Source organism: Pogona vitticeps, chromosome 2 (assembly GCF_051106095.1).
Source record: "Pogona vitticeps strain Pit_001003342236 chromosome 2, PviZW2.1, whole genome shotgun sequence".
Lineage (NCBI taxonomy): Eukaryota > Metazoa > Chordata > Lepidosauria > Squamata > Agamidae > Pogona > Pogona vitticeps.
The window spans coordinates 158,081,961-158,107,575 of NC_135784.1; the positions used below are offsets into that span (position 1 = coordinate 158,081,961).

The 25,615-nt window shown below is 40.9% G+C and overlaps 1 protein-coding gene across 5 annotated transcripts in view; it reads left to right on the top strand.

Annotated features, from left to right (window-relative positions):
- Nucleotides 1-25,615, top strand: part of RHBDL3 (rhomboid like 3) — a 148,792-nt gene that overhangs the window by 103,170 nt on the left and 20,007 nt on the right. For all 5 annotated transcript variants that reach the window (XM_020783483.3, XM_072990962.2, XM_078385168.1 and 2 more), the window contains 3 exons: nt 14,890-15,114; nt 16,390-16,538; nt 25,006-25,118. In XM_020783483.3, coding sequence (XP_020639142.2) covers nt 14,890-15,114; nt 16,390-16,538; nt 25,006-25,118 — 487 coding nt within the window. The remainder of the gene's footprint in view (nt 1-14,889; nt 15,115-16,389; nt 16,539-25,005; nt 25,119-25,615) is intronic.

Here is a 25,615-nt window from a genome sequence, read left to right on the forward strand (position 1 = left end):
CTGCACTTCTATTTTGTGGATTAAATATAACTAGGACGGTTTTATTATCTTTTTGTGGGAAGGGTTTTTAAGGAGTTATGTACCATATCTATCTGCCATTATGATCACGAGGAAAGGGAGAGGGGGATATAAATTGTGCCTTTTTTTTTTTTACAGTGCTTAGAAATACTTTTGCAGTGCCGGCTTTAAAAGGGCATAAATCATACCTCCCATGCCTTGCTCTCAAGCACTAGTGCTAGCTTTTTAATGCCCTGGCAGTTTGTCCTAGTAGAGAAGAGCAATTAAATGTTGTAATGTATATTTGTGCTAGAAGAAAGAACAGGAGGACTGCAGGAACATAATGACAAAGAGTAGGAAGTAGGAACCTCACATACTTTGGAGAGGTGTTTTGCATATAAAGCTTGATTTCTGATAGTTTTAATGTGCTTTGTTCAGTGCTTCCCAATCACCTCTGCCACTGCCAGCCATTAATCATTCCCACCCCTGGACGTGGTATGACATACTCTAGGTCTTGGCTTTTGATTTAAGAAGGCAGTCTGGGTCAAAACATGTTGTAGAGTTAGTGTGTCAGTAGGAGAAGAAAGCACTGCAATCTACTCAGAGGTTCCATGTCTGAACAATTAGAATGCAAATGAAAATTTTTCTTCATTCCTTCTGACCAATCACAAAACAAAGTGAACTGCTTTGAAATCAGAAAAGCTTCTGCAATGAGAACCAGGAAACTTTTAACACTTCAGGAGATGCTTCTTCTGTATTCTCTGTGTTCTAACTCTTCTCTGATGAAGTGGATATGTTCCATGAAAGCTCACTTAAAATATAGCAGTTAGTTTTTAAGTTGCCACACATTGGGTTTTTTATCCAACACTTTGGCAGAAGCCCAAGAAAGTACTTAACTTTAAGCTTGCAAGTGCTTGAGTAGACTCATTTACCGGTTGTGTTTCTGTATACTAAATATAGTTGCCTGGAGTTGTAGATATGTCAGACTCCTAACAGTTCTATGAATTTAGCAGAGTTCCTATGCTGTGGGTTCAGAGTGATGTGTTGAGTTAGTGTGGAAGGGAAAGCAAGATGTAAGAGAGAGAATTATTTTCTGGGGACATGCCATAGGCATCACTGACAGTATATATGTACTAATTCCCCCCCCCCCAAAGTGGCTTGAGTGTAGCTGTGTTGCAGGATGCAGCTTATGTCCTATATTGTCTCTGTGTAAGACAGGATGTCTAGATCAAGACAATGTGAAGCCCTTCTTTCACGGAACCTGTAGTTGTCCTTCACACAATCATTATTTCATCAGAACATTTTTCCCAATTTTGATTCCTGCCCATACATGGAGGAACACAAAATATTTTATCTGGTATGGTGTCAACTTCCCATTAATCCCGTCTAGAAATGTAAGAAGCTGCCTTCCATGGAATCATGCCATTGCTCCATTTGGTTCAATATTGTCCCTTCAGGTTGGCAGTGGTCCTTCAGAAAAGAGTCTTTTCCTTTTCCTACCTGGAGATGCTGAGGATTAAATCCAGAACCTTTTGCATGCAAAGCATGTGATCTATCCTAGAGTAATAGCTCCTTCCTAGTCTTGTAGCAGGCCATTTCTGACATGTTGAATAAAGGAGATGAGCTGTTTCTTTACAGGACTGAGATCTTGAAATCAAGATTGATTCCATAAAAGAAGCCAGAGTCTTGAGTTTGCAGAAACTGAGCAAGGCTGTCAATGATAGGACATTTTGGAGGTTCACTCATTCATAAGGCCACAATATGTTGGAGGCAACCTGGTGGTATCAGCCGACAACAATCTTAAAATCCACTAACAAGAACTCGTGTGCTCCGTTTGGTTATCACCTCCAATACGTCTGAAAATAATTATAGGCACAATGGTAGGAGAGAGTCTGGTAACTCATCTTTATGCTTATTAAAGCAAAACTTGGCAATAAAATGTTCCTTCTCCATGATGAAACATGATAAGTGAGATGTCAATTAAAATAGCAATTTTAATTATATATATGACAAAATTTTTAAAGAATTAAATAAACTTTCCACCCTCTAAAATTGAAATCTAGACTCATATTGGTTGTGGAGCACACCCTCCAGATACATAAATCAAATTGTTAGGTCATGTGATGCCAAAAGCACCATAAGATGGTTCTGCAAATAACAGCAGCTAAGTCAATAACAGAAGGAATAAGTGTGAAAGTCTTTTCTGTCAGTAAGAAATGATGCAGTGGGCTTTGTATAACATGGGTTTTAACAAGCTGCCAGGAGCTAAACAGGGAGGCAGTGTGCCTCTTCTGAGATGGTACAGAGCCATGTCTTGTTCAGCTTAAGTGCCATGCGTTTGAGGGAAAAGTTTGCAGCTGATATGCACAGAGACATGCATGCTGCCAGTCTTTCCCGGTAAACATACTATGTTTCATAAGGAAACATGTGCTTATCTTGACACTTTGGAACAGCCTGTGACAAAAGTATCAATGGCTACAATTTTGTGTAAGTCGCCTTGATTTCCTCTACAGCGGTGGTTTCCAACCTGGGGTCCCAAGATGTTCTTGGATTCCAACAGTTAATGCTGAAGACTTCTGGGAGTTTTTGTCCAATAACTTCTGGGGACCCCAGTTTGAGAATCACTGTTCTACAAAGAAGAGAGACAGACAGATGACTAACAGGGTAGCAGTTGTCTTTATCACAGTTTCGAAGTAACTAGTTCCAAGCAATGTAGTTACTTTTTAGATAAGAGCAATGTGACTGGTAATTATGAAATAAACTAATTACCTTTAAAAGCTAACTTTACAAGGGCATTTGAGGTATTTTAGATGGACTTTGAAAGGATTTTTTTAATGCCATTCTCTTACCAATCCTAAGTGATAAGCCATTCTTTGGCTCTTTTGTATTTTTATAATGTTTGGTGCAATGGATTACTTGCGCAGTTTCTGAGACTATAGTAGCATCGTGGGTTCTTAGATGCAACTAATTACTACAAGTTCCTTTTAAAGTACAATATTCTGAGCTCTGCTCTTTATCTTCATGTACTTGTATATTCTCGCTTACTGAACCCTGTGATCTTCTGAAGCTGGCTTCTCTGAATGTCTCTCCTCTTTCTGTGTCCCAGTTCACAGGGTCACTTATTGTATTACAGTTTAAAGACACTGGAGTGATCTTGCAAGTCACAGCTATTTAGGTAAAAAGTCATGTGGGTCATGATGAATTCATTTATCTCACCTGAACCAACCCCTCAGAAAAAAACAACTCAGCAGCATAGCTGAATTTAGTAAATATACATATTGCAGTTGTCACATTATATCTGTACAGTACATATCTTTAGGACTGTGTTTTGGAAGAAGGCAAGTGTATTGTTAGCAAGCAATGTGAGCCTATGTGTTCCATGCCTGTTGAATAATCCAATAAACCTTTTTAGGAAGAATGAGGCTTTAATGAATCTGAGAGTATTTTCTCCCAGTTGCTCACTCTTTCATTTTGAGTGTTCTCTATCCATCTGCCTCCGGCTTTAATAAACCTGCTTATTTAAAAAAAAAAGCCACAGATCAGCGGCATGGGAAGAAAGCAGGGTGGCCTTTCTTATATTTTTGGAAATATTGTGCCAGCCATAATAGAGTCTCTGTTCTTTCAGCTAACAATTAAATGCTTGATTTATACAGGCCAATTTTATATAACCCCAGAAATCAAATAAGTAGGTTGTGTCCATAGAGGAGGGGGGAATTGTAGAGAAGACATGCTTTTTGATCTCTAGAGATGGCAAATCATTTCACCTCTTTTGCATGGTATCCATTCAGTCCTTCCCTCATCACACAGAAACAAACCTGGCTTTGCTACCACATATACATCATAGACAAAGAGCAATGACCAACCTCTGCTTATTGAAAAAAAATGTGCCTGTGAAACACATTTACTTTTCATGTGCTTGTTTGTCATATTTCTGAACATCTGACTGCTAAAATACTAACGAATAAAGAGGCCCAGGATAAAATTTGCTTTCAAGATTAGATGCCATTTCACATAAACTAGTCATTTTGTGAAATTTGCACTCATGCTAATTATGATTCAGTTTTGTTTCACCAGCCTGGGTGTAAGTGTATGTGCATGTGTGCATTCATGCGTACATAGTGCTGTTGTGGTGAATTTGGAAGCACATAATGAGGGTCCCAATCTCCTATAAGGAGAGTCCAAAAATGTAGGCAACTGTGGCTCATATCAACTGGTGAGAACCAGACTTTTGTGCATTTAATGGTTCTTAATAATTCAAGACTGCCCCTAAAAATGTTTAATTATAAAAAGTATAAGTTGCAAGAATATGCTCTTCCTGGGAAAAACCATTTCTGCCTTATTGGATGCAGATTGCAGCAAAGCTCAGAGAAAACAGGAGAGCCTAGTGAGGTGTGTGTGTGTCAAATGATGTTGTAGTCCTTGCTACTCAGAAAGTCCCAGGACGTTGATGCTGCAAGCCCTGGCTCCACTATACCTCTGTGCATACATGCAGACCAACACCATGTTGGCATGTAAAAAGCTCTGAATCTGTTTCCTGCTTTCAGCTCTATCTGAACAGGGTCATTTTTCATGCTAAAAAGGGTCGATGTTGAATAGCAATAGGAAATTTCTGAGAAACGTTTTGAGCAGTAGAGAAGCAAATACAGTATTTGTATGTACTGTACAGTAATAAGTACGAGCTAACAAGCATATATGCATATCTTATCTCCCCACACACACACAAAAACCCACATGTGCAAATAAAATTTATAATAATGCCATTGTATCCGAATTAACCAATTATCTTAGAGGAAAGCAAGAATAAAATAGACCTTTGTTTGGGATTGACATTTTTTACTGGTTTTGAAGAAAATGAGGCCCACATGGAGAACACATTTATTTAAATAGTTTTATTTATTTATTTATTTATTTATTTATTTATTTATTTATTTATTTGTTTATTTATTGGACTTATATACCGCCCCATAGCGCTACAAGCACTCTCCGGGCGGTTTACAATTTTTAATTATACAGGCTACACATTGCCCCCCCCAGCAAGCTGGGTACTCATTTTACCGACCTCGGAAGGATGGAAGGCTGAGTCAACCTTGAGCCGGCTACCTGGGATTTGAACCCCAGGTCGTGAGCACAGTTTTAGCTTGCAGTACAGCGTTTTAACCACTGCGCCACGAGGCAGTCAGTCAGTCCTAGATCCTGACATGCTTTCTTTTTATGGAAATATTTGGGATCCAGAGGAGGTTCCTGCTGGTGGGGCAGGGGGACAGATGCTGATCACCAGCCACCACCCCCCCCCAGCTCTCCTGCTGCTTCTTCCATTCCACTGGATCTTCAGAATCTCCAGAGCAAAATTTCAAGGGGCTACAGGGGAAAGCTGTTTCCAGGGAAAGGGTCCATTGAAGGGAACAGCATTGATCAAAATGCTGTTAGATAACTGTGTTATATGGGATTTCCCCCCCTTTTTAAAAAACACACACACACACCACCAGTACAAATGATTATGTGATGTTAGGTGTTGATATCACAAGTGGGGACTCAGTATAAAATAGGATACTTTTGACTATTTTCTCTTTCCCTTTACAGAGCTCCAAGAGCTGAACAAGCCAACAGAGACAGTAAATCCGGATTTTCTTTATTGCTTTTAGCCTGGGGGGCATCAGCATAGAAGTGCTCACATAAATCATGACAAAAGTACAAGGCAGTTCGGAATGTGGAGATAAGAACAAAACCAGTCTCTTGCCTCCGGCATCTGGTTCAGCCCTAGGTAGCACCATCGCATCAACATTCATGAGAAATTTCAGAACACACATAACCTAGAACAAAACCGCCAAAAGCAAACAGACCCATATTCTTTATTCTTCAGGGACAGATTGAGTCAATTAACATTTTGGAGTTGTGATTTTTATACTTCTTCTACTACTTCACACCTTCTCTCTCTCTCTCTCTCTCTCTCTCTCTCTCAAAATGTTCCTTAAACTAATGCCATTCTAATGGATTGAGGTATGACTCCAGTTACCCCCAACCAACATGGCTATTGATGAGGACTGTTAACCAGAACATTTCAGAGCACCTGTTGGTGGGAAGATGACCATAACAGAAGTTAACCTAAATTCAAGAACATCTTGAAACTAGTTCTGTAAAGCAGTGATCCTCAACCTTGGGCCTCCAGATGTTCTTGGACTACAGCTCCCAGAAGCCTTCACCACCACCTCTGCTGGCCAGGATTTCTGGGAGTTGAAGTCCAAGAACATCTGGAGGCCCAAGGTTGGGGACCACTGCTGTAAAGGGAGTTGGGGACTCCAGTGCCTTTACTAAGCTGCCCTTCTCGGGATTCATTGCAGGGAGTCTTGACAGCTTTATTGACCAACATTTCTGCCACAGAGCGGCTTAACTGCAAGTCAGTAATCTGTCACCTTTTCTTTCTTGGAGAGAGTTCTGTAAGCTTTGCATATTTGCTGAGGAATTCTTCAAAGACAGTGCCACTTCAGTATCAGTAGAGCTTCCAATATAAGGAAGAAGTGTGAATTTGTGCACAGAAGCATTTCAGATTTTCTAACACTGAAATGCTTTCTGTATAAGGGAAGTGAAATATTTGAAACAGTTTAAATGATTCTCAGTGTTTGTATCAGGCAGATGTGATCAGAAGCAAACAGTTCCCCATCCTTCATAAAATGAATGGAACATAGAGTTCAGGCAGGTCTCAATTTATGCTTGCTCCCCTACGATAATCTCATCTCTTGCATGCCTTGATTTCTGCTTCTGTTTGGAGCAGCTTTTGTTTGAGTTCCTCAGATTTAAAAAGAAAAATAGCAATAGTTTTCAGGTTTCATAGAATAATTGAGTTGGAATGGGCCAAAGGGCCATCGAGTCCAACCCCTTGCTCAGTGCAGGAATCCAAATCAAAGCAGATCTGACAGATGGATGTCCAATTTTCTCTTGAATGCCTCCAGTGTTGGATTACTCATCACCTTCCAAGGTCATTGATTCCATCATTGTACTCCTCTAACAATCAGAGGTTTTTCCTGATATTCAGTCTAAATCTGGCATCCTGTAGCTTGGGCCCCTTGTTATTTGTCCTGTACTCTGGGATGATCGAGAACAGATCATCACTATATGACAATCTTTCAAATATTTGAAAAGTGCTATCATATCACCCCTCACTCTTCTTTTCTCAAGGCTAAACATGCCCAATTCTTTCAGCCTTTCCTCTTAAGGCTTTGTTTCCAGCCCTCTGATCATCCTTGTCACCTTCCTCTGAACTTGTTCCAATTTGTTAGCATCCTTCTTGAAGTGTGGTGCCCAGAACTGGTCACAGTGTGCTAGATGAGGCATAATCAGTACCAAATAGAGGTGGACTAGTGCCTCAAGGGGTTTTGAGACAATACTTCTGTTAATGCAGACTAATAGCATTTGCTTTTTTTTTTTTTTTTTGCAGCCACATTGTGGTGTTGGCGCATGTTCGGCTTTTGATCTACAACAATTCCAAGAACTTTCTCACTCATAGTATTACTGAGCCAAGTATCCCCCATCTTGTAACTCCATTTGGATTTTTCCCGCCTAGGTGTAGAACTTTGCACTTACCCCTGTTAAATTTCTTTCTGTTGTTTCCAGCCCAGTGCTCAAGATGGAGGATACTTGGCTCATTTTCAAGATCTTTTTGAATTTTGTTCTTGTCTTACAAGATATTAGCAGTCCCACCCAATTTTGTGTCATCTACAAATTTGATAAGTATTCCCTGCACTCTTTGAAGAAGTGGGCTGCAATACACAAAAACTGGTGTGTATGTGTGTGTGCACGCGCGCGCGCGCACACGCACACGCACACGCACACGCACACGCACACGCACACGCACACGCACACGCACACGCACACGCACACACACACACACACACACACACACACACACACACACAGAGGGGTAGTTGAATGGGATGCAAATAGTAGGGTTGAGGGTGAATTTGGGTTGTATACCCTCTGTGAATTGAAACATATTTCCACAACCACCCCTGCAGTCAAATGAGATGGGGGGGGGGAATATTCCCATAAGTGAAAATGGAAAATGTTGGTTAGCCTGGTTTCCCACATTCTTATCACTGCCAGGCCCTCAGAGCACCAGGTTAGTCTCACCTTATCTGAGGCCATCATGGCATTTAGAGGAAAGCAAGGGGTGGGGCACTAGTGTGTAACAAACATGTGAGCTTTCATATTGTGCAAGCCTTGGCTGCAGAAGTGCAGGAATGGGGGAGGAGGGGGAGCCCTGTGGACTGGCAATGTGCTTCCAACAGAGCAGTGCAGAGCCTGGAAGAATCCGAGCCGTGTCATGCATCTTCTATAGCACTGGTTCTTATCCTTGGGTTACTCAGGAATTTCGGACTGCAACTCCCAGAAGCCTTCACCACCATCTGTCCTGACTGGGGTTTCTGGGACTTGCAGTTCAAAAGCATCCGAGTAACAAAGGTTAAGAACCACTGTTCTATAGGTATGGCAGTGTGGAGTGCTAGTCCCTGTGGGAATGACAGCAACTGCTATGACTGCTAGGCTCATTTTTGTCACTGAGCTGGTTGCTAAAAAATATCGTCATTTTCTTGGCTCTGTATTGTCATACTACCTAGTTCGCTGGATTTTAACTGGATCCTGGGGTTATTTACCAGGATGACAAGCATGTCTATATTCATCGACAGCTGGTCCAGAAGCAGTTCTGCTCAGCCAACACTTGCTGGCCCTGCTTTTGTGGCATCGTAAGGGTTCACCCTTTGGCCTTGGTTTTGGTGTTCCTAAAATTCCAGGACTTGTGTATGTGGGTCATCCCAGTGTATGAGCCATGGAGTGCAGGGGGTGGGTAGCTCCATGTCCAAGGCACCATTTTTCCTATGGTATCAGTTATGGCCTTTGGCAACTCTAGTAAAACCGAAGAAGATGATTTGATGACATTGCTGGGTCCCAAGGGTGCCCTGAACATTATGGTCTCTGCTCTGCCATTTGTCCCCTGAAACTGCTCCCCATGTCTTGTCTAACTTTCCGCCCTGCCAATTTGTCCCTTTTGTTGCTGATTTCTGTCCTTGGTGTGCATATACACCACAATTTGCCAACCAATATTGATACTCATTGAATCTGTCTGTCTGTCTGTCTGTCTGTCTGTCTTTCTTTCTTTCTTTTAAGAAGAAGAAATCACCATGTCAGAACCATCTTAACTGAGCTCTGTTCTCACTCCCATCTATGGTTACCGACCAGTGTCAGGAAGGAGAGGGAATGTGTTTTGGATTTTAAGGAAAGAAGTTGAGTCATGCAACACAGGCTGCTCAGCCAAGTGCTGGCATTAGCTCAGATGGAGCTTGGCAATGGAAGAGATCTTACCAGGGCTTGGAACATGATGTTTTGAAAGGAACCCGGTGCATTCCTCATTATTTCCTGGAACCAGGATGCAATAATCATTATCATTGTGCCAATAGCACAAGTATCTGATTGTGTTTGCATATTATTACCATAATGCATTGCCATTGCTTCCCTTGCTGCTTAGGAGTGATAAAAGATTGGCATAAAGCCTGAAAGAAAGTATCTTCAGAATGGCTCTAAAAAGTTATGTATGTATGTATGTACAGTATGTATGTATGTAGGTGGGTAGGTGGGTAGGTAGGTAGGTAGGTATGTGCTTAATTTATATCTTGCCTGTCTGCCTATGAAAAAGGCTGAAGAATGTGAAACAGCTTAAAGTACCCTTAAAACTAACTTTTGAAAGTAATTAGGTGGTACTTGTTGTCACTAAATAAGTTACGTGTTTGTGATTAAATTCTAGAAGTAATTTTGTCACTTCCATGTTGGAAAATACCCTTATGGTGAAACTAAAATATTAAAAACAGATGACCAAAACCCAGAAGCTGCACTGTAAAGCTTACCTGTTTTATTATTATTATTATTATTAGTTTTATTTATATGCCACATTTCTCCCAACAAGGGACCCAAAGCGGCTCACAACATTAAAACTCACACAATTTAAAAACACAATAAATTAAATATTAAAAGATAAGTTAAACAATATATGATTTAAAATACAATTAATTGGTATTCTACTGATCCAAAACCAGTATTATCCATCCTTGCTTTTGGATTTTATACTAAAGCAACATGATTTTGTTTGTTTTTTATTATTAGCTATATTACTATTTACCCCCAAATTCACTAGTTAGTAAACTTTGTTGCTTGTATCTAGTTACTTTTAAATTCTCCAGCTACCACCACCACATACAACTGGTTTTTTGTTTGTTTGTTTGTTTCTTTAGCTAAGAAAAAGAAACTCCTCTTTGCCCCGCTTCACCTGCACTGGTAAGCACTGAGTGAGGAGGAATGATACGGTGAATGTCAGACCCCACCCTGGTGGAGTTTTTTTTTAAATCAATAATAATGAATAATACAGAGCCATGCTGTCTCTCAGATGTTGCAGATCACTCATTTTTATTCACAGTGTGAATGTGATGCTCTCACAGCAAAGATTAGGATTTTTGTTTTAGGCAGCTTGGCTTTGCTTGTAGCAATTACCCGGTATGCATTGTATGTCTAAAAGCGGAAGGTTCAGGCTTTGAAATCCTGTGGATATGAGCCAAAACCAGAAAATGATCCCACTCCTTTCCCTCCCCCACAAATAAAAACAAGAGCAAAAACTGCGATGCTGATGCTGCCGTGCTTTATCTTTCATACTGAATAAGGCCCTGGAAGCTTTCAGGAAACAGATGTCAACAAAAACATTGGCGCATATTGGGAGCAAAGGGCTCTCAGAGTGGGATCTAGCAATTATACAAGAACTTTCATAGCCTCTCTGTGTACTTGAAGCACCTTACATACTTGCTGTAGGTTATTGTGCATGAATGCCAAGGGGCACATGACAAAACAAAAGGCTTTGTAATTATCCTGGAGCCAGGGTCTGCATCCAGCATGTTGTCAAGCAGCTTATCCCTGGATGATTCAGGTCTTTATAAAGTTAAATGACCGTCAGTTTTATTCATTTGTCTCTTTATTTAAAATATTTTTACCCCACCTTTCTCCTTAAGAAAAGACCCAAGGCACTTTATATCATTAAAAAGTCAATATTTGTAAGTTAAAAACAGTAAATATACAAATATTTGAAAACAATTAAACAAATATTATAAATTCAATACTAAGAACACACTTAAAAGCAACAAGGCACCACATCTCATTTTTAAAACCCCTTTCAGAAAGCCAGTTGCTAAGGGGAAAGATCTTCGTCTGCATGCAGAAGAACAGCAAACAGCTGGCCCTCCTGAGCTCCTGTGTGAGGGAGTTCCAGAGTCTGGGAGCAGTGACAGAGAAGGCCCTCTCCCATATTCCCACCAAGCACACCTGTGAGGGTGGTGAAACTGAATGTCCTTTGTCGTCCCCTTCTCCTCTTGCCTTCACCCTTTCCCAGCATCAGGGTCTTTTCCAGGGAGTCTTCTCTTCTCATGAGATGGCCAAAGTACTGGAGCCTCAGCTTCAGGATCTGTCCTTCCAGTGAGCACTCAGGGTTGATTTCCTTTAAAATTGATAGGTTTGTTCTCTTTGCAATCCAGGGGACTCTCAAGAGTCTCCTCCAGCACCACAATTCAAAAGCATCAATTCTTTGGCAGTCAGCCTTCTTTATGGTCCAGATCTCACTTCCATACATTGCTACTGGAAAAACCATAGCTTTGACTATGCAGACCTTTGTTGGCAAGGTGATGTCTCTGCTTTTTAAGATGCTGTCTAGGTTTGTCATCACTTTCCTCCCAAGAAGCAAGTGTCTTTTAATTTTGTGGCTGCTGTCACCATCTGCAGAGATCATGGAGCCCAAGAAAGTAAAATCTGTCACTTCCTCCATATCTTCCCCTTCTATTTGCCAGGAGATGATGAGACCAGTGGCCATGATCTTAGTTTTTTTTATGTTGAGCTTCAGACCATTTTTGGCACTCTCCTCTTTCACCCTCATTAAGAGGTTCTTTAATTCCTCCTCACTTTCTGCCATCAGAGTGGTATCATCTGCATGTCTGAGGTGGTTGATATTTCTTCCGGCAATCTTAATTCCGGTTTGGGATTCATCTAGTCCAGCCTTCCGCATGATGTATTCTGTATATAAGTTAAATAAGCAGGGAGACAATATACAGCCTTGTCGTACTCCTTTCCCAATTTTGAACCAATCAGTTGTTCCATATCCAGTTCTAACTGGCGCTTCCTGTCCCACGTATAGATTTCTCAGGAGCACTGCTCTTCTTTGGGATTGGGATGTAGACTGATCTTTTCCAATCCTCTGGCCACTGCTGAGTTTTCCAAACTTGCTGGCACATTGAGTGTAGCAACAGCATCATCTTTTAAGATTTTAAATAGTTCAACTGGAATACCATCACCTCCACTGGCCTTGTTATTAACCATGCTTTCTCAGGCCCACTTGACTTTGCTCTCCAGGATGTCTGGCTCAAGGTCAGCAGCCACACTATCTGGGTTGTCCGGGACATCCAAATCTTTCTGGTATAATTCCCCTGTGTATTCTTGCCACCTCTTCTTGATGTCTTCTTCTTCTGTTAAGTCCCTACTATTTTTGTCCTTTATCATGTTCATCTTTGCACAAAATGTTCCTTTAATATCCTTTAATATCTCCAGTTTTCTTGAAGAGATCTCTGGTTTTTCCATTTCTATAACTTTCCTGTATTTCTTTGTACTGTTCATTTAAGAAGGCCATCTTGTCTTTCCTTGCTATTCTTTGGGAGTCAGCATTCAATTTTCTGTAACTTTCCCTATCTCCCTTGAATTTTGTTTCCTTTCTCTTCTCTGTTATTTGTAAGGCCTTGTTGGACAGCCACTTAGCTTTCTTGCATTTCCTTTTCTTTGGGATGGTTTTTGTTGCTGCCTCCTGGACAATATTACGAGCCTCTATCCATAGTTCTTCAGGCACTCTGTCCACCAAATCAAGTTCCTTAAATCTGTGTATTCGCAAAGGCTTTCACGGCCGGGATCTAATGGCTGTTGTGGGTTTTTTCGGGCTTCTTGACCGTGTTCTGAAGGTGGTTTTTCCTAACGTTTCGCCAAACGTTAGGAAAAACCACCTTCAGAACATGGCCAAGAAGCCCGAAAAACCCACAACAACCATTCCTTAAATCTGTTCTTCACTTCTACTGTGTTTTCATAAGGGATTAGGTTTAGATTATACCTGACTAGCCCAGTGATTTTTCCTACTTTCTTCAGTTTAAACTTGAATTTTGCTATAAGAAGCTGATGATCAGAGCCACAATCAGCTCCAGGTCTTGTTTTTGCTGACTGTATAGAGCTTCTCCATCTTTGGCTGCAGAGAATATAATCAATCTGATTTTGGTATTGCTCATCTGTTGATGTCCGCGTGTAGAGTTGCCTCTTATGTTGTTGGAAAAGAGTATTTGTGATGACCAGCTTGTTCTCTTGACAAAACTCTGTTAGCGTTTGCCCTGCTTCATTTTGAACTCCAAGGCCAAACTTACCTGTTGTTCCTTTTATCTCTTGACTCCTTACTTTAGCATTCCAATCCCCTATAATGAGAAGAACATCTTTCTTTGGTGTCAGTTCTAGAAGGTGTTGTAAGCCTACATAGAATTGGTCAATTTCAGCCTCTTCAGCATGGGTGGTTTGTGCATAAACTTGGATTACTGTGATGTTGAAAGGTCTGTAGAGTGTGTTACAGTAATCCAAACAGGATATAACTAAGGCATGTGACACCATGTGTCTCTCCAGGAATGGGTGCAGCTGGCGCAATAGTTTCAGTTATGCAAAGGCACTCCAGGCCAGTGCCAAAACCTGAGCATCCAGGCTCAGAAACAAATCCAGGAGTACTCCCAGCTTGTGTACCTGTGTTTTCAGAAGGAGTGTAACCCCATACAGCACAGGCTGTATCCCTGTTCTTTGATCTGCCTTTAGGCTGACCAGGAATATCTCTGTCTTCTCTGGATTAAGTTTCAATTTATTGGCCTTCCTCCAGTCCATTACTGACACCAGACACTTATCTAGAGCCAAAACAGCTTCCTCAGCTTTTGATGGCAAGAAAAGATAAGAGTAGGGTGCCCTCTATGTACTGGTGACACCAAACCCCAAAACTCCTGACAACCTCTCCTAGTGGATTCATGTAGATGTTAAATAACATAGGGTCCACTTTGATTCCAGTGATTATACTATCTGAATCAATGTGAATGCATTTGATTCAAAAAAAAGAGGAGAAGGCAAAGTAGTGGAGTTAAAAAAACATGGATTGGAGAGAAAAATTCTGGGCTCATTTGACTAAATTTAATCTCCATCTTTATTGGGTATAATGCATCACAAATCTCTTCATCGCTTCTTTCAAAAAAATAAATTAGTGGCTTGTCTACATTTCACAATAAAACATGAGAATTTCCAGCTCTGATTAATAGATCACATTATTTTGCTTTGTGCGGAATTAGATTTTGGATGAAAAGTAAATGACGACTTTCTTATCTGGAGGTTTGAAAAATTGGCTCTAACACAATCTGTTCCAGTGACTTCCTTGGAAGAAATGACATACTCATCCCCCATAAAATTTTTGACAGAGCAGAAACCATGTTATACATTTGGTGTGAATTGTTTCTTCTGGAATGAGTCCTGGATATGGTAGAGCTTAGAAAATTTCCTTTTGTTTTCCTTTGCTTTGTTTTGTACTACAATACCTAGAATTCCAAAGCAATTATGGAAGCTTCTGGGAGATGTCCTGCCAGTTCTAGTTTTTGCAGTGTGGATATGGCAGAGAGAAAGGGCTATAAGTTAAGCACCTCTGGATTCCAATTTATCTATTTCTGCTCAGTCTGTCCAGTCTAGCCACTTTTTCATGCTCTATTGGTAAGAGCCTGGCCTTTGTATTTTAATGTTTCCCTTTCCTTTCCTCTTTTTCTTCAGATGAGTAACAAAAGGTCCAACAGCTTTCGCCAAGCCATTCTGCAAGGGAACAGGAGGCTGTGCAGCAAGGCTCTGCTGGAGGAGACGGGACTTAGCCTTTCCCAGAGGTTGATCCGGCATGTGGCCTATGAGACGCTGCCACGTGAGATAGATCGGAAGTGGTACTACGACAGTTACACCTGCTGTCCTCCACCTTGGTTCATGATTGCCATCACCCTTGTAGAGGCACGTCTCTGCCCTCAGGACAGGATTGGGGGGGGAGGCGTGTTGACCTGTTCTACTTGGAGGCCTTCTCCCTGATGGCGGATCAGGTCCACAACTTGGGGTGGGGGGAGAATATGTGCTCCTGGGTGATCATCAGGCTGCAGTTGTGGCTAGAGGAGTTTGGTAAGGGTAGTAAGTAGATCCTTTCCTTTAGATGATCTTCCCAGTGAAATTCATTCTTCATTTATCTCACAAGTCAGATACGGAGGTGCCTCTTGAAGAGAGTTAGAGACACAGTCTGGAAAAGCTACTATTTTGTAGCTTTGCAAACATGGCTGACTGGAGGATTCTGGAAACTGTATTTCTAACAGCAGCCTTTTTGCAAATGCTGGTTCAGAAACTTTAGCTCATGTAGAACTCCTACGGTTGGGGCGGACTTTGGGAAGAGAGAGGCATTTACATAAAAGCTATGTGTCTTGTGGTGCCCAGATGGGAACATTTGACTCCCTCAGATGTTGTTTGACTGAAATGCCCCTGAGTCCCAGTCAGCATAGTCAATGATAGCCCTATTATCAGAGCTGTAGCCCAGTTGGCATTACAATCAGTGATGTATTTATACAAACTGATTTGAACAATGGTTACTCTTAAATCGCATAGAAATATGTGGTGTTGATCTGAAACATATTGAAAGAGGAAGTGTGCCGTTAGTAGGGAAATGGACGTGTGTCATGGATTTCTATGTTCCTCCCTATTTTCCTCCCATACTGTAGTTCACATCAGTATGAAAGGAGAGGGTGCTACTGTCACATGTGTATAGGGCTGTGCAGCTTGAACTATACTTCTGAGAAAACCCACCTATGTGCTTAGCTGCTTGCTTTGGTGGCTGGGAGTTACTGGTAATTGTAGCCGAGAAACATAACGTCTTTTAGTGCTGGGTGCCTTCCTTACAGGGCTAAGAACCCTGTCTGGCTAGATGTTAGGCTCCCGTGAGCACATTTAATGGGCATACTGGCATTACCCCTCTAGGCCTCCTGCTCACACTGAAAACAAATACATGTCTGCTGGAGGTAAGGCAGGCTGATGGGTCAGCACCAAAAGGACAGGGCCAGCGAGGAAATCCTGCTACCTCCTCCAGTCATGTACTGCAACACAACCTTCAGTCTCATCTGTTTTTGCTGTTTTCTTCACAAAACAAAAGCCTTTGATGTCTTCTTCAACACATGATCTGAAATATATTTTGTCATCTGGATCCTTGAATGGCTTGTGATTAATTGTGGAATCTCTTTGTTTTCTTAGGTTGCCTTCTTTATTTACAATGGAGTGGTACTAGATAGGTTTGTGCTGCAAGTCACCCATCCCTTATATTTGAAGAACCCTTTGTTATATCATCCTCAGCTCCGTGCCCAGGCCTGGAGGTACCTCACATACATATTCATGCATGCAGGGTGAGTGCTGAAGAAAATACCAAAATAACCAATTCTTCAGATTTTGCATAATATTGTGGAGGGCGGGGGAGCAGGACAGGGCAGCCATCAGCGCTTGGAATCCTTGGGCAGCCTTTAAGACCCCAGTCAGCTGGCAGGGCCCAGCACTGTTGCTGGAAGATCTAGCTTCCATTTTAAGTTCCCACAATGGACTCAGTATAGTATTGCACTAGTAAAATGATTCAAGCAGCCACCCAGAGCTCTTTGAAGCACTGCTGCCTGTCACTCCTGCTAGGTGTCCAACAGCAGCAGCATCAGTAGCCTACTCCACTTTGTCCAGCCTCCCCTTAAAGCTGTACCTGGCTCTGAGCAGGTGAGGAGATGATTATACGGGAGTTGATTCCAAAACACTTGGGTGGAATATTTTGTTTCTCCCACACAGCCAGCTATGAAGCTGCCTTGAATGGGGTGCATCCCAGAAAGATTCCTCCTGGAGCATTGCCTTTAGGTTACACAATAGGGATTTTTTTTTACTTATTTTACTGTTTATTCTACTAAAAACACGCCATGTGAAAAGTTAAAGGCAAGTAATTGAGCTGCAAATCAAACTGTGTCAAATTTGGTTGAAGAGCCAATGTGATGTAGGGGCCATAACACCTGGGTTGGTATCTTCAATAAACGATGAAAATTACTGGTTGACCCTGAGCTAGTCACAATTGGTCAGGGTGACCTACTTCACAATTTTTCTGTGAAATAGAAGGTAGGGAGGAGGGGAGCCATGATAACAAACTCTTGAAGTCATTGGAGGAAAAGCAGAGTATAGATTAACTTATTGGCTGGAATCCTGCATATTGCTATGTAAAATGAAGTTACACAGGCACAACCTTGCTGGGTGTTATGCCAAGACAACAAGGATTGCATAAGTCATAGCTGCTCAAAAGGATTTCTGCCATTGTTCTCAATAAATTCTTGGTAAGTACTGTTTCAATTTTCTAAGAAAAAAGAATTGATCCTAAGGCAACACAAAAAAGGTCAGAAGAATGCTCAAAGATCCTAGTTTTCCTAAAATGGCTTATTCATATTAAATGGTTTCTCAAACTTTACTGTAATGGGCACCCAGGCTTGCTAGAACTTTAATGGCAACCAGGACTTCTAGTGTCCAGTCCCTGAGACAGTGTTCATCTGGATCTGCCCATTAAAGGAGTGTTAAAGTTGGGCCTGCTTTTTAAGTGACTTGAAAACTGTGCATAAAATAATGCTGTGTAATAGACATGAAGAGCAAAGTGGAGGTGAGAAATCTTTCCTGACCTGAACCGCAGGCTTACTGTTTTCTCTGCATGGTGGTCACTGCCCTTTCCCAATGAATTAGCAAGAATCTTTTAGAAGGCTTTTAAAGACTTTCCAAATATTTCCCATAACTTCCATAGGAGCTATGGGAAATATTTGTTGCAACCACAATAAGAGCCGTTAAGTTCCTCCCTCCTTCCCACCACAGTCCTGATCCTCTTCCCCCATACACATATGTTGGTTTCACACAGTTAACACCACACCTGTTTTGGCCCTCGAAGTATTGTAAGGACGTGGTGGCGCTGCAGGCTAAACCGCAGAAGCCTGTGCTGCAGGGTCAGAAGACCAAGCAGTCGTAAGATCGAATCCACGCAACAGAGTGAGCGCCCATCGCTTTGTCCCAGCTCCTCACCAACCTAGCAGTTCGAAAGCATGTAAACGCAAGTAGATAAATAGGGACCATCTTGGTGAGAAGGTAAAACGGCGTTCCCTAGTCACGCTGGCCACGTGACAACGGAAACTGTCTTCGAACAGGTGCTGGCTCTATGGCTTGAAAAGCGGGATGAGCACCGCCCCCTAAGGTCGAACACGACTGGACTGAAAATGTCAAGGGGAACCTTTACCTTTACCTATTGTAGGATCAAATAAAAAGATTCAGTGTTGCATATCGGCTTCGCACTCTTAAAAGACTGTAAGATTTTGCACTAGGCTTTGTACAAAATGCTAGCCTTGCCTTGAGAAGTATCGTTGCTGTTTGCCTGTTGTGTCACTTGAAAAATGTGCTGAATATTTTAATTATTGCCTTTCTTTCATGCTCTTGACTGGTTTCCAAAGGAAACTCTTAGGGAAGATACAGCACTATATCCACTGATTCATGTCTGTAAATATCAGGGACTTTGCTGGCATCGGCTTATTACTTTTTGCAGCAGTCGGTTCTAAATCTTTTGGATGTGTGAACTATCAAAGCCCCCCAAAATATTCACTGCTTGAAAAGCAACTCCTGCTGTAATTTTTTTTACAGTGATAAAATATTTACAAGAGTTAGGTAACTAAACAGTCGTTTATAGCCATCTTACTCACATTAGATTATTTTCACATCCACAGAATAAAATAAATCTTGGGGAAAGTAATAATCCTTTTTCCCCCTTTTTTAATGGAGAGACTATTATTCTGCTCTCTTCAGCCTTCCTTCCCAAAAGGGCAAGCAAATACAAAAGTGGCAAAGTCTTTGGTTGTCACACTTCCTGCTGTGACTTTAACATGTTAATTTGAAGCTCTTAATTTACTGTGCTCATCTGCTTTTTTTTATGGGACAATATAACAGCCAGAAGGTATTGGTGGAAAAGGCTGTTGATAAGGGTGACTGGCTGGGCTTCCTGAGAGCTCCCCAAAAATGTCTGCTATTTATCAGTTTCACTTCTGATGGAGAAAAGCTTTTCAAGAAGGCAGAGCTGTAAATTTTAGCCTTTTGCTTTAAAGCCAAGTAGACGTTAATTATCTATGGGGCCTACCCATTTGTATTGCTGCCATAACTAATGACTTGCATTGATTCTTAGGTCCCCCGTTTGTTTAGTTGCAGAGAAGGTGAGGCCTTGATAAATCAATTATATTGTCATCTAAAGAATTACACATTCAGAGTAGGAGAAAGCTAATTATGTTTTATGGGTGCTTATTGACTATGGTGCTACAACGCTCTTGGCTGCAATAGAAGTTTGCCTGAATACAAATTTTTGAAAGAAGAGGCGTGTATCAAACATGCAGACAAGGGTCTCCCTGTCTGAAATAAATCATTGCTCCCCAAGAGATGTTTACTAGAGAGTTAAATTAGATAAAGTTGAGCACCTTCCCGTGACTCTTCCCAGGTGTTAATCTTTACCTAATTATATTTCCTTTTATATAACAAAAAGTAGATTTAAAAAATTTCTCTTTAGTTTCCCCACCCACAATTTTTCCCCACTTTAAAATAGACTCTTGGATGTTTTTGTTAAGATCATTTTTTAAAAATTGGCTTCAATAGATTTTTGAAAAGGAAGCAGTCCATAAGGATAGAAAGTAATCAGGTTCTTAAAACATTAAATAGTGATTCTTGAAGAAGCGGTCGTAGAGTGGTAAGACTCAGTCCTAACTTCTTTTTGTAAATGGTACATAGTTACAGTGGGGTCTTGACTTGAGAACTTAATCCGTATTGGAAGGCAGTTCTCAAGTCAAAAAGTTCTCAGGTCAAATCTGCATTTCCCATAGGAATGCACTGAAAACCATTTGATCCGTATCTGCTCTTTTCCGTCCATAGAAACTAATGGGAAGCTGCTATTCTACCTTCGACCACTTAGAGGGGGATATCTTGTTTCTTTTTTTTTTTTTAGGTCAAGAAAGGTTCAGGGAAGGCAGGGAAAATACAGTCCAGGCAGTCCAGTACCAGGCAGTCCGAAGACTGTCTCCCAATCCACTCTCTAAACGCTGGGAGGAGTGAGGAAGCAGACAGGCACCCTTTTCACTGGCCAACAGTTAACTGAAAGTTCAAATTTTGCACTTTCCCTGCCTCCCACGTGGTTTTTTTCAGTTCTTAACTCAAATCTAAGTATGTAAGTCAAGTCTATATTTTCCTATGAGAGTGGTTCTTAAGTCAAAATGTTCTTAACTCAAGCCATTCTTAAGTCAAGACCCCACTGTATTTAGATTACCCTCTGTGCGTTTTTATCAGCATCCTGAAGGAAGGAGACATTCCTTCATTTCTTCATTCAGAATTCTATTTTTCTCCCTTGAGCAAACTTATAAAAATAATAACCATGAGCCATCAAGTCAGTTCTGGTTTATGGCTACCCCTTTTCAGCATTTTCTGGGTAGAAAATACTCAGGTTTACCCTAGTCCCTTCTTCTGGGGGCACCCTGGGACTGTGCAGCTTGCCCAAGGCCACGCGGGCCAGCTCTTCTCTGGGAGGCATAGTGGGGAACCAAACCCCTTAACCTCTGGCTGTGCAGCCAGATACCTCTCATGGAACTATCCAGCTAGCTGGTGGGACTTAAGGTGGCTTACAATACACTTAAAAACAGTTAAGGTGGCTTACAAATACGCTTAAAAACAAGAGTAGCGGTATAAGAACAGATTCTTGAGAAACATTTCTCATTATCTTGAAAGAGGCAGAAGTGAGGTATTCCAGTCCATGGTGAGCGGTCTTCTGTTCATGGGAATGGTGCCTTGGATAAATTCCAGTGCATTCGGTTCCATTGGCATTGTATGGAAATATGTAATTTGTTGTATTAGAACAGGGCCATAGAATATGAGTTCCTCCGGATACTGTTGGATCACAAGTTCCATCAGACTTAGTTAACATAACCATTACTGGAAGATGAGGGGAGTTGTAGTCCAGTGATATCTGGAGAGTGACAAGTTGCCCATGCCTGCTGTTGTCACCATCATGATGATATCTGTTTTTGTATATGACTTTACATCTTAATACAGTATTATTTGAAAGCAGCTTAGAGTAACGACAATAAAAGTTATCACTTACATAATTACAATATTTCCAGTGAATTTAACACTTGTAACTTTAAAGTTCAAATAATCTCACAGTAATAAATAGGGAGGGAGGGAGCGAGGAAGGAAGGATAATCTATTTTTCCCAAAGCTACAATCCCTAAGAAAATTCCACATTGATAGTATATTGTGTTCTCCCTAACAATTACACACAGCTGCTCATCAGTAGTAAGTCACATTGAGTCCCAGAGTAGTCACTCCCAGATAAATGTATATGTATTGCTTCCTGTACCAAAAGAAGAAAGAAGAAAAAAAGCCAGAAATACTTCACACTTCTTTACTAGGGTAGTCTTGATTGTCAGCTGCTCTTTTCCAAACATTTTTGAGATGGAGCAACCAGAGATGCACTCAGTAATCTAAATGTAGCTGCAAATTAGATTTTTATGGAAGTGCTATTATACTGGCAGTTTTGTTTTCAGCCTATTTCCTAGTAATTCTCTGTGCTGCTCTTTCTCAGTTTTCAATGGTGCTGCACTCTCAGATGATGTTTTCAGGAAGTGCAGCACAAACTGAAGGCTTTATTTATCTGGACAGGCAATTTGCGTCTCAATATACATGAAGTTAGAATTTTCCTACTCTTATTGCAGAGGGTGGCTAGGCTACCCCACGCGCCCCTAGCCAGATGCCACTAGTGCAAAAAGGAGGAGGAGGAGGAGGAGGAGGAGGAGGAGGAGGAGGAGGAGGAGGAGGAGGAGGAGGAGAAGCATTATTTGGGCAGCTCAGCACTCCAGCCAATGCACTCTCTCCACTCTCCTTTAAAAACAATAATGACATGGCCCTGTGTGAATCTATACAAAGTAAATACTACTTAAGTCACATAAGTAGACATATAATTGGAAGTTTACACCTAAATGTAATTGTTGGTACCAAGGAAAGTAAATCTGTCGAATCAATGAAACCTCTGTTAATGTCTTACCGAGTGGCCATTGATTCGGTGGATCTAGTCTGGTTGGGACAAACAATTGAATTTCAGCTTTCATCTGCATGAATTAGATTTCTAGGAAGATTGGCAGAAACCCAGATGCTTCCTTTGCTTTTTACATGTAAGGGGAAAAAATGAAATAAAAGCAGAAAATGTTATGGCATCTTAAAGGCCAACAGATTTTATTACATTGTCAGCTTTCATGAATTACACTCTACTTTCTCAGAGTGCAGTATTTTGTCTCTCTCTCTCTCTCTCTCTGTCATAAAAGTTTGCTGCAGATCATATTAATAGATTCTGTGCCAATCCATGAGAGTCATTACTTGAACCATGTGTATAATTAAACAGTATTGTATGAATTGATCATTCAAAAGAGGTTCTGAACGGAAAATAGTTATACTCAGCCCAAAGTGCCACAAGTGTGTGGAGTCCTGTTATCATTACAGCGGTAATAATGCTTCTGATCTATTTTCCTTGGAAAGAGATTAGGATGACAAAGTCTGTAATTTCTTGGATTCTCCCTGGGTTTCCCTTTTATTAAAACAAACAAAAGCCCAGATAATTATGTTGGCTGCCTTCCTGCATTTAATCTTAATTAATGTTTGCCTGCTTCTGTTAAAAGATAGTAATTTCACTAGCAGAGTCTTTATGTACTCTTAGGTAAATACCACTGGATGTGGTGATTTGTAATTTGTTAATTATTAGCTCCCGAACATCATCCTTTGATGCCTCTATTGGATAAATCTCCTTAAGTACATTCCTCACACAGAATGATTCAGTATCTCCTGAGAATCTTTCCCCAATGAAGTCTGAATACTGTACATGTAAAACTCATCCAGCTTCTCTTCAGATTCCCTTCCTCTGTACAGTAATCCTTGTAGGTGACACTTAATAATATAATAATAATCTTAGCACTGCAGAGTTAGAAGGGACCGGCTTCTGTCAACGAGGCACAGTGAGGAATTGAACTCCCAGCCTCTGCCATTGCAGCCAGATGCCTAAACTCCTGGGATCAGGAATTCAGATGTCTTAAGTTCATATTTCCTGGTGTAGGTAGCAACACTTAACCTGTTGTTTTTATTACTTTTATTATTACTAAATTATTACATTTGTTCTTCAAATTCATTTTGTTTTGCTTCTCTTCATATTTATTATTATTATTATTATTATTATTATTATTATTATTATTATTATTATTATTATTATTATTATTATTATTATTATTATTATTATTATTATTATTATTATTATTATTATTATTATTATTATTAATTGTATTTATACCCCACCTATCTAGTCATTTCGACCACTCTAGACGGCTTACAACGTAAAACATAACAAGTTCAAGAAAAATTTATAACAATTAATTAATTAAATGATTTTGCAATGGGAAAAATACAAAATAAATCAAATAAAGAGAAAAAAAGGAAAGAGGTCAGGAATTAACTGGAAGGGAAGGCCTATCTATACATCCACGCTTTTAGTTGGTTCTTTAAAGTACCCAGCGAGGGTGCAGCGCGAATCTCTGGAGGTAGGTTATTCCAGAGGCGAGGAGCCACCGCCGAGAAGGCCCGGTTTCTAGTTCTTTCCTTTCGGGCCTCCCTCGGCGTCAGGCTCCTCAGCCTCACCTCCTGGCTCGCGCAGGTGACACAGGTAGAGCCAGTTGGGAGTAAGCGTTCAGCCAGGTATCGAGGTCCTAAACCGTTTAGGGCTTTATATGTTAGCATTAACACTTTGAAGTCAATGCGGAAACAGATGGGCAGCCAGTGCAGCATGGCCAGAGTAGGAGAGATATGTTGATATTTTCTCATTCCACTAAGGAGTCTGGCCGCCGCATTCTGCACCACTTGAAGTTTCCGCATCAGCTTCAAAGGAAGCCCCACGTAGAGCGCGTTACAGTAGTCTAATCTAGAAATTACGAGTGCATGTACTAAGGTAGTGAGTGCCCCCATGTCTTTTAAGAAGTTTCAAACCCTCTTTTCTGCCAAAATAACATGAGCCAGGTAAAAACAGTAAAATTCAAAGAAAAAACAAGTACAACAGAAATTAAAACATATCACTCAAAGAAAAAACATATCACTCTAAATAAAGAAAAAACATATCACTCAAAATAAAGAAAAATGTGTAGCCTGTATAATTAAATTGTAAACCGCCCGGAGAGTGCTTGTAGCGCTATGGGGCGGTATATAAGTCCAAAAAAAAAGAAAGAAAGAGAAAAGAATACTACCCAGAACCCTTTAATTGCAGTCTAGTTGAAATGCCATTGCTTTGATATGTCTCTAGGTTACATGATGTTCCAGAGAATAGTGGGTAGCGCTTGGAAATTTGGGGGTCATTTTCTAGTTAAAAGAATAGTGGTTTGTCTAAGGAAAGCCAGTCACTTCATGGATGACCTGTGATTAGATATGAGCACAAAAGGCTAGTTCGGCGATGCATGCCCAGTTTGCTTAGTGGCCAAACAGGTGTTTGCCACTTCAAAGCTCTTCCTCCTGCGATGGGTGCCATTCAGAGGCAGCACAGAGACTAGCTCATGTTCTTAACAGCTGTGCTTGTGACATCTTTTGCCAACCTGAATCACACCATTTTGCTCCCCTTTAGAACAGAAAAAAAAGTGGTGGCAGATCCAAAGAAAAATAAGACTCTGAGACCTGTTGGGTGGCTCACTGAGGCTCTGAATTATCTTTGCCCTATGGTAGCAAAGGGGAGTTAAAACAATGAAAATAATGAGCACTGTTTCCCTTTAGGATAGAGCACCTAGGACTCAATGTGGTTCTTCAGCTTCTGGTAGGAGTTCCCCTTGAAATGGTGCATGGTGCAGCAAGGATTGGGTTTGTCTACATTGCTGGAGTTGTCGCAGGTAAGTGTGGCAGATGATATTCAGTAAAGGGAGAAACTACTCAATCACCATAGCTGTGCAGTCTGTGAGAGGAATGGAGTCAGAAAGAGCACAACATTTGCCTCAGTTAAGATGGCTGAACAATTTTGTTTGGGAAGATCTCTCTCTCTGTTGTCTTTGCTCTATTATCCTAATTCTTCAAACCCTAGAATTGTTGATCTGATGTTACCGCAAGAGTCTTCCTTAAAAATGGTAACCGCTCAGAGTAGACCTTTGGCCTAGATGGGCAGGATAGAAATCCAATAAGTAAATAAATAATGAATAAGACGGTAGCAGTTTAGAAAATAACATTTTGTGGAAGCAAAAGCCCACCAAGCTCAGAGTTCATCAAAACTTGTGCAGGTGGTTCTCCTTTGGAGGTCTGGTATTTCATATATCCCGGCTTCTGTTGGTTGCCACAAATGAGAAAGTTCTGCAGAGACTGTGCAGCTCGTAAACCCCCACCAAAAAAGGGGGAG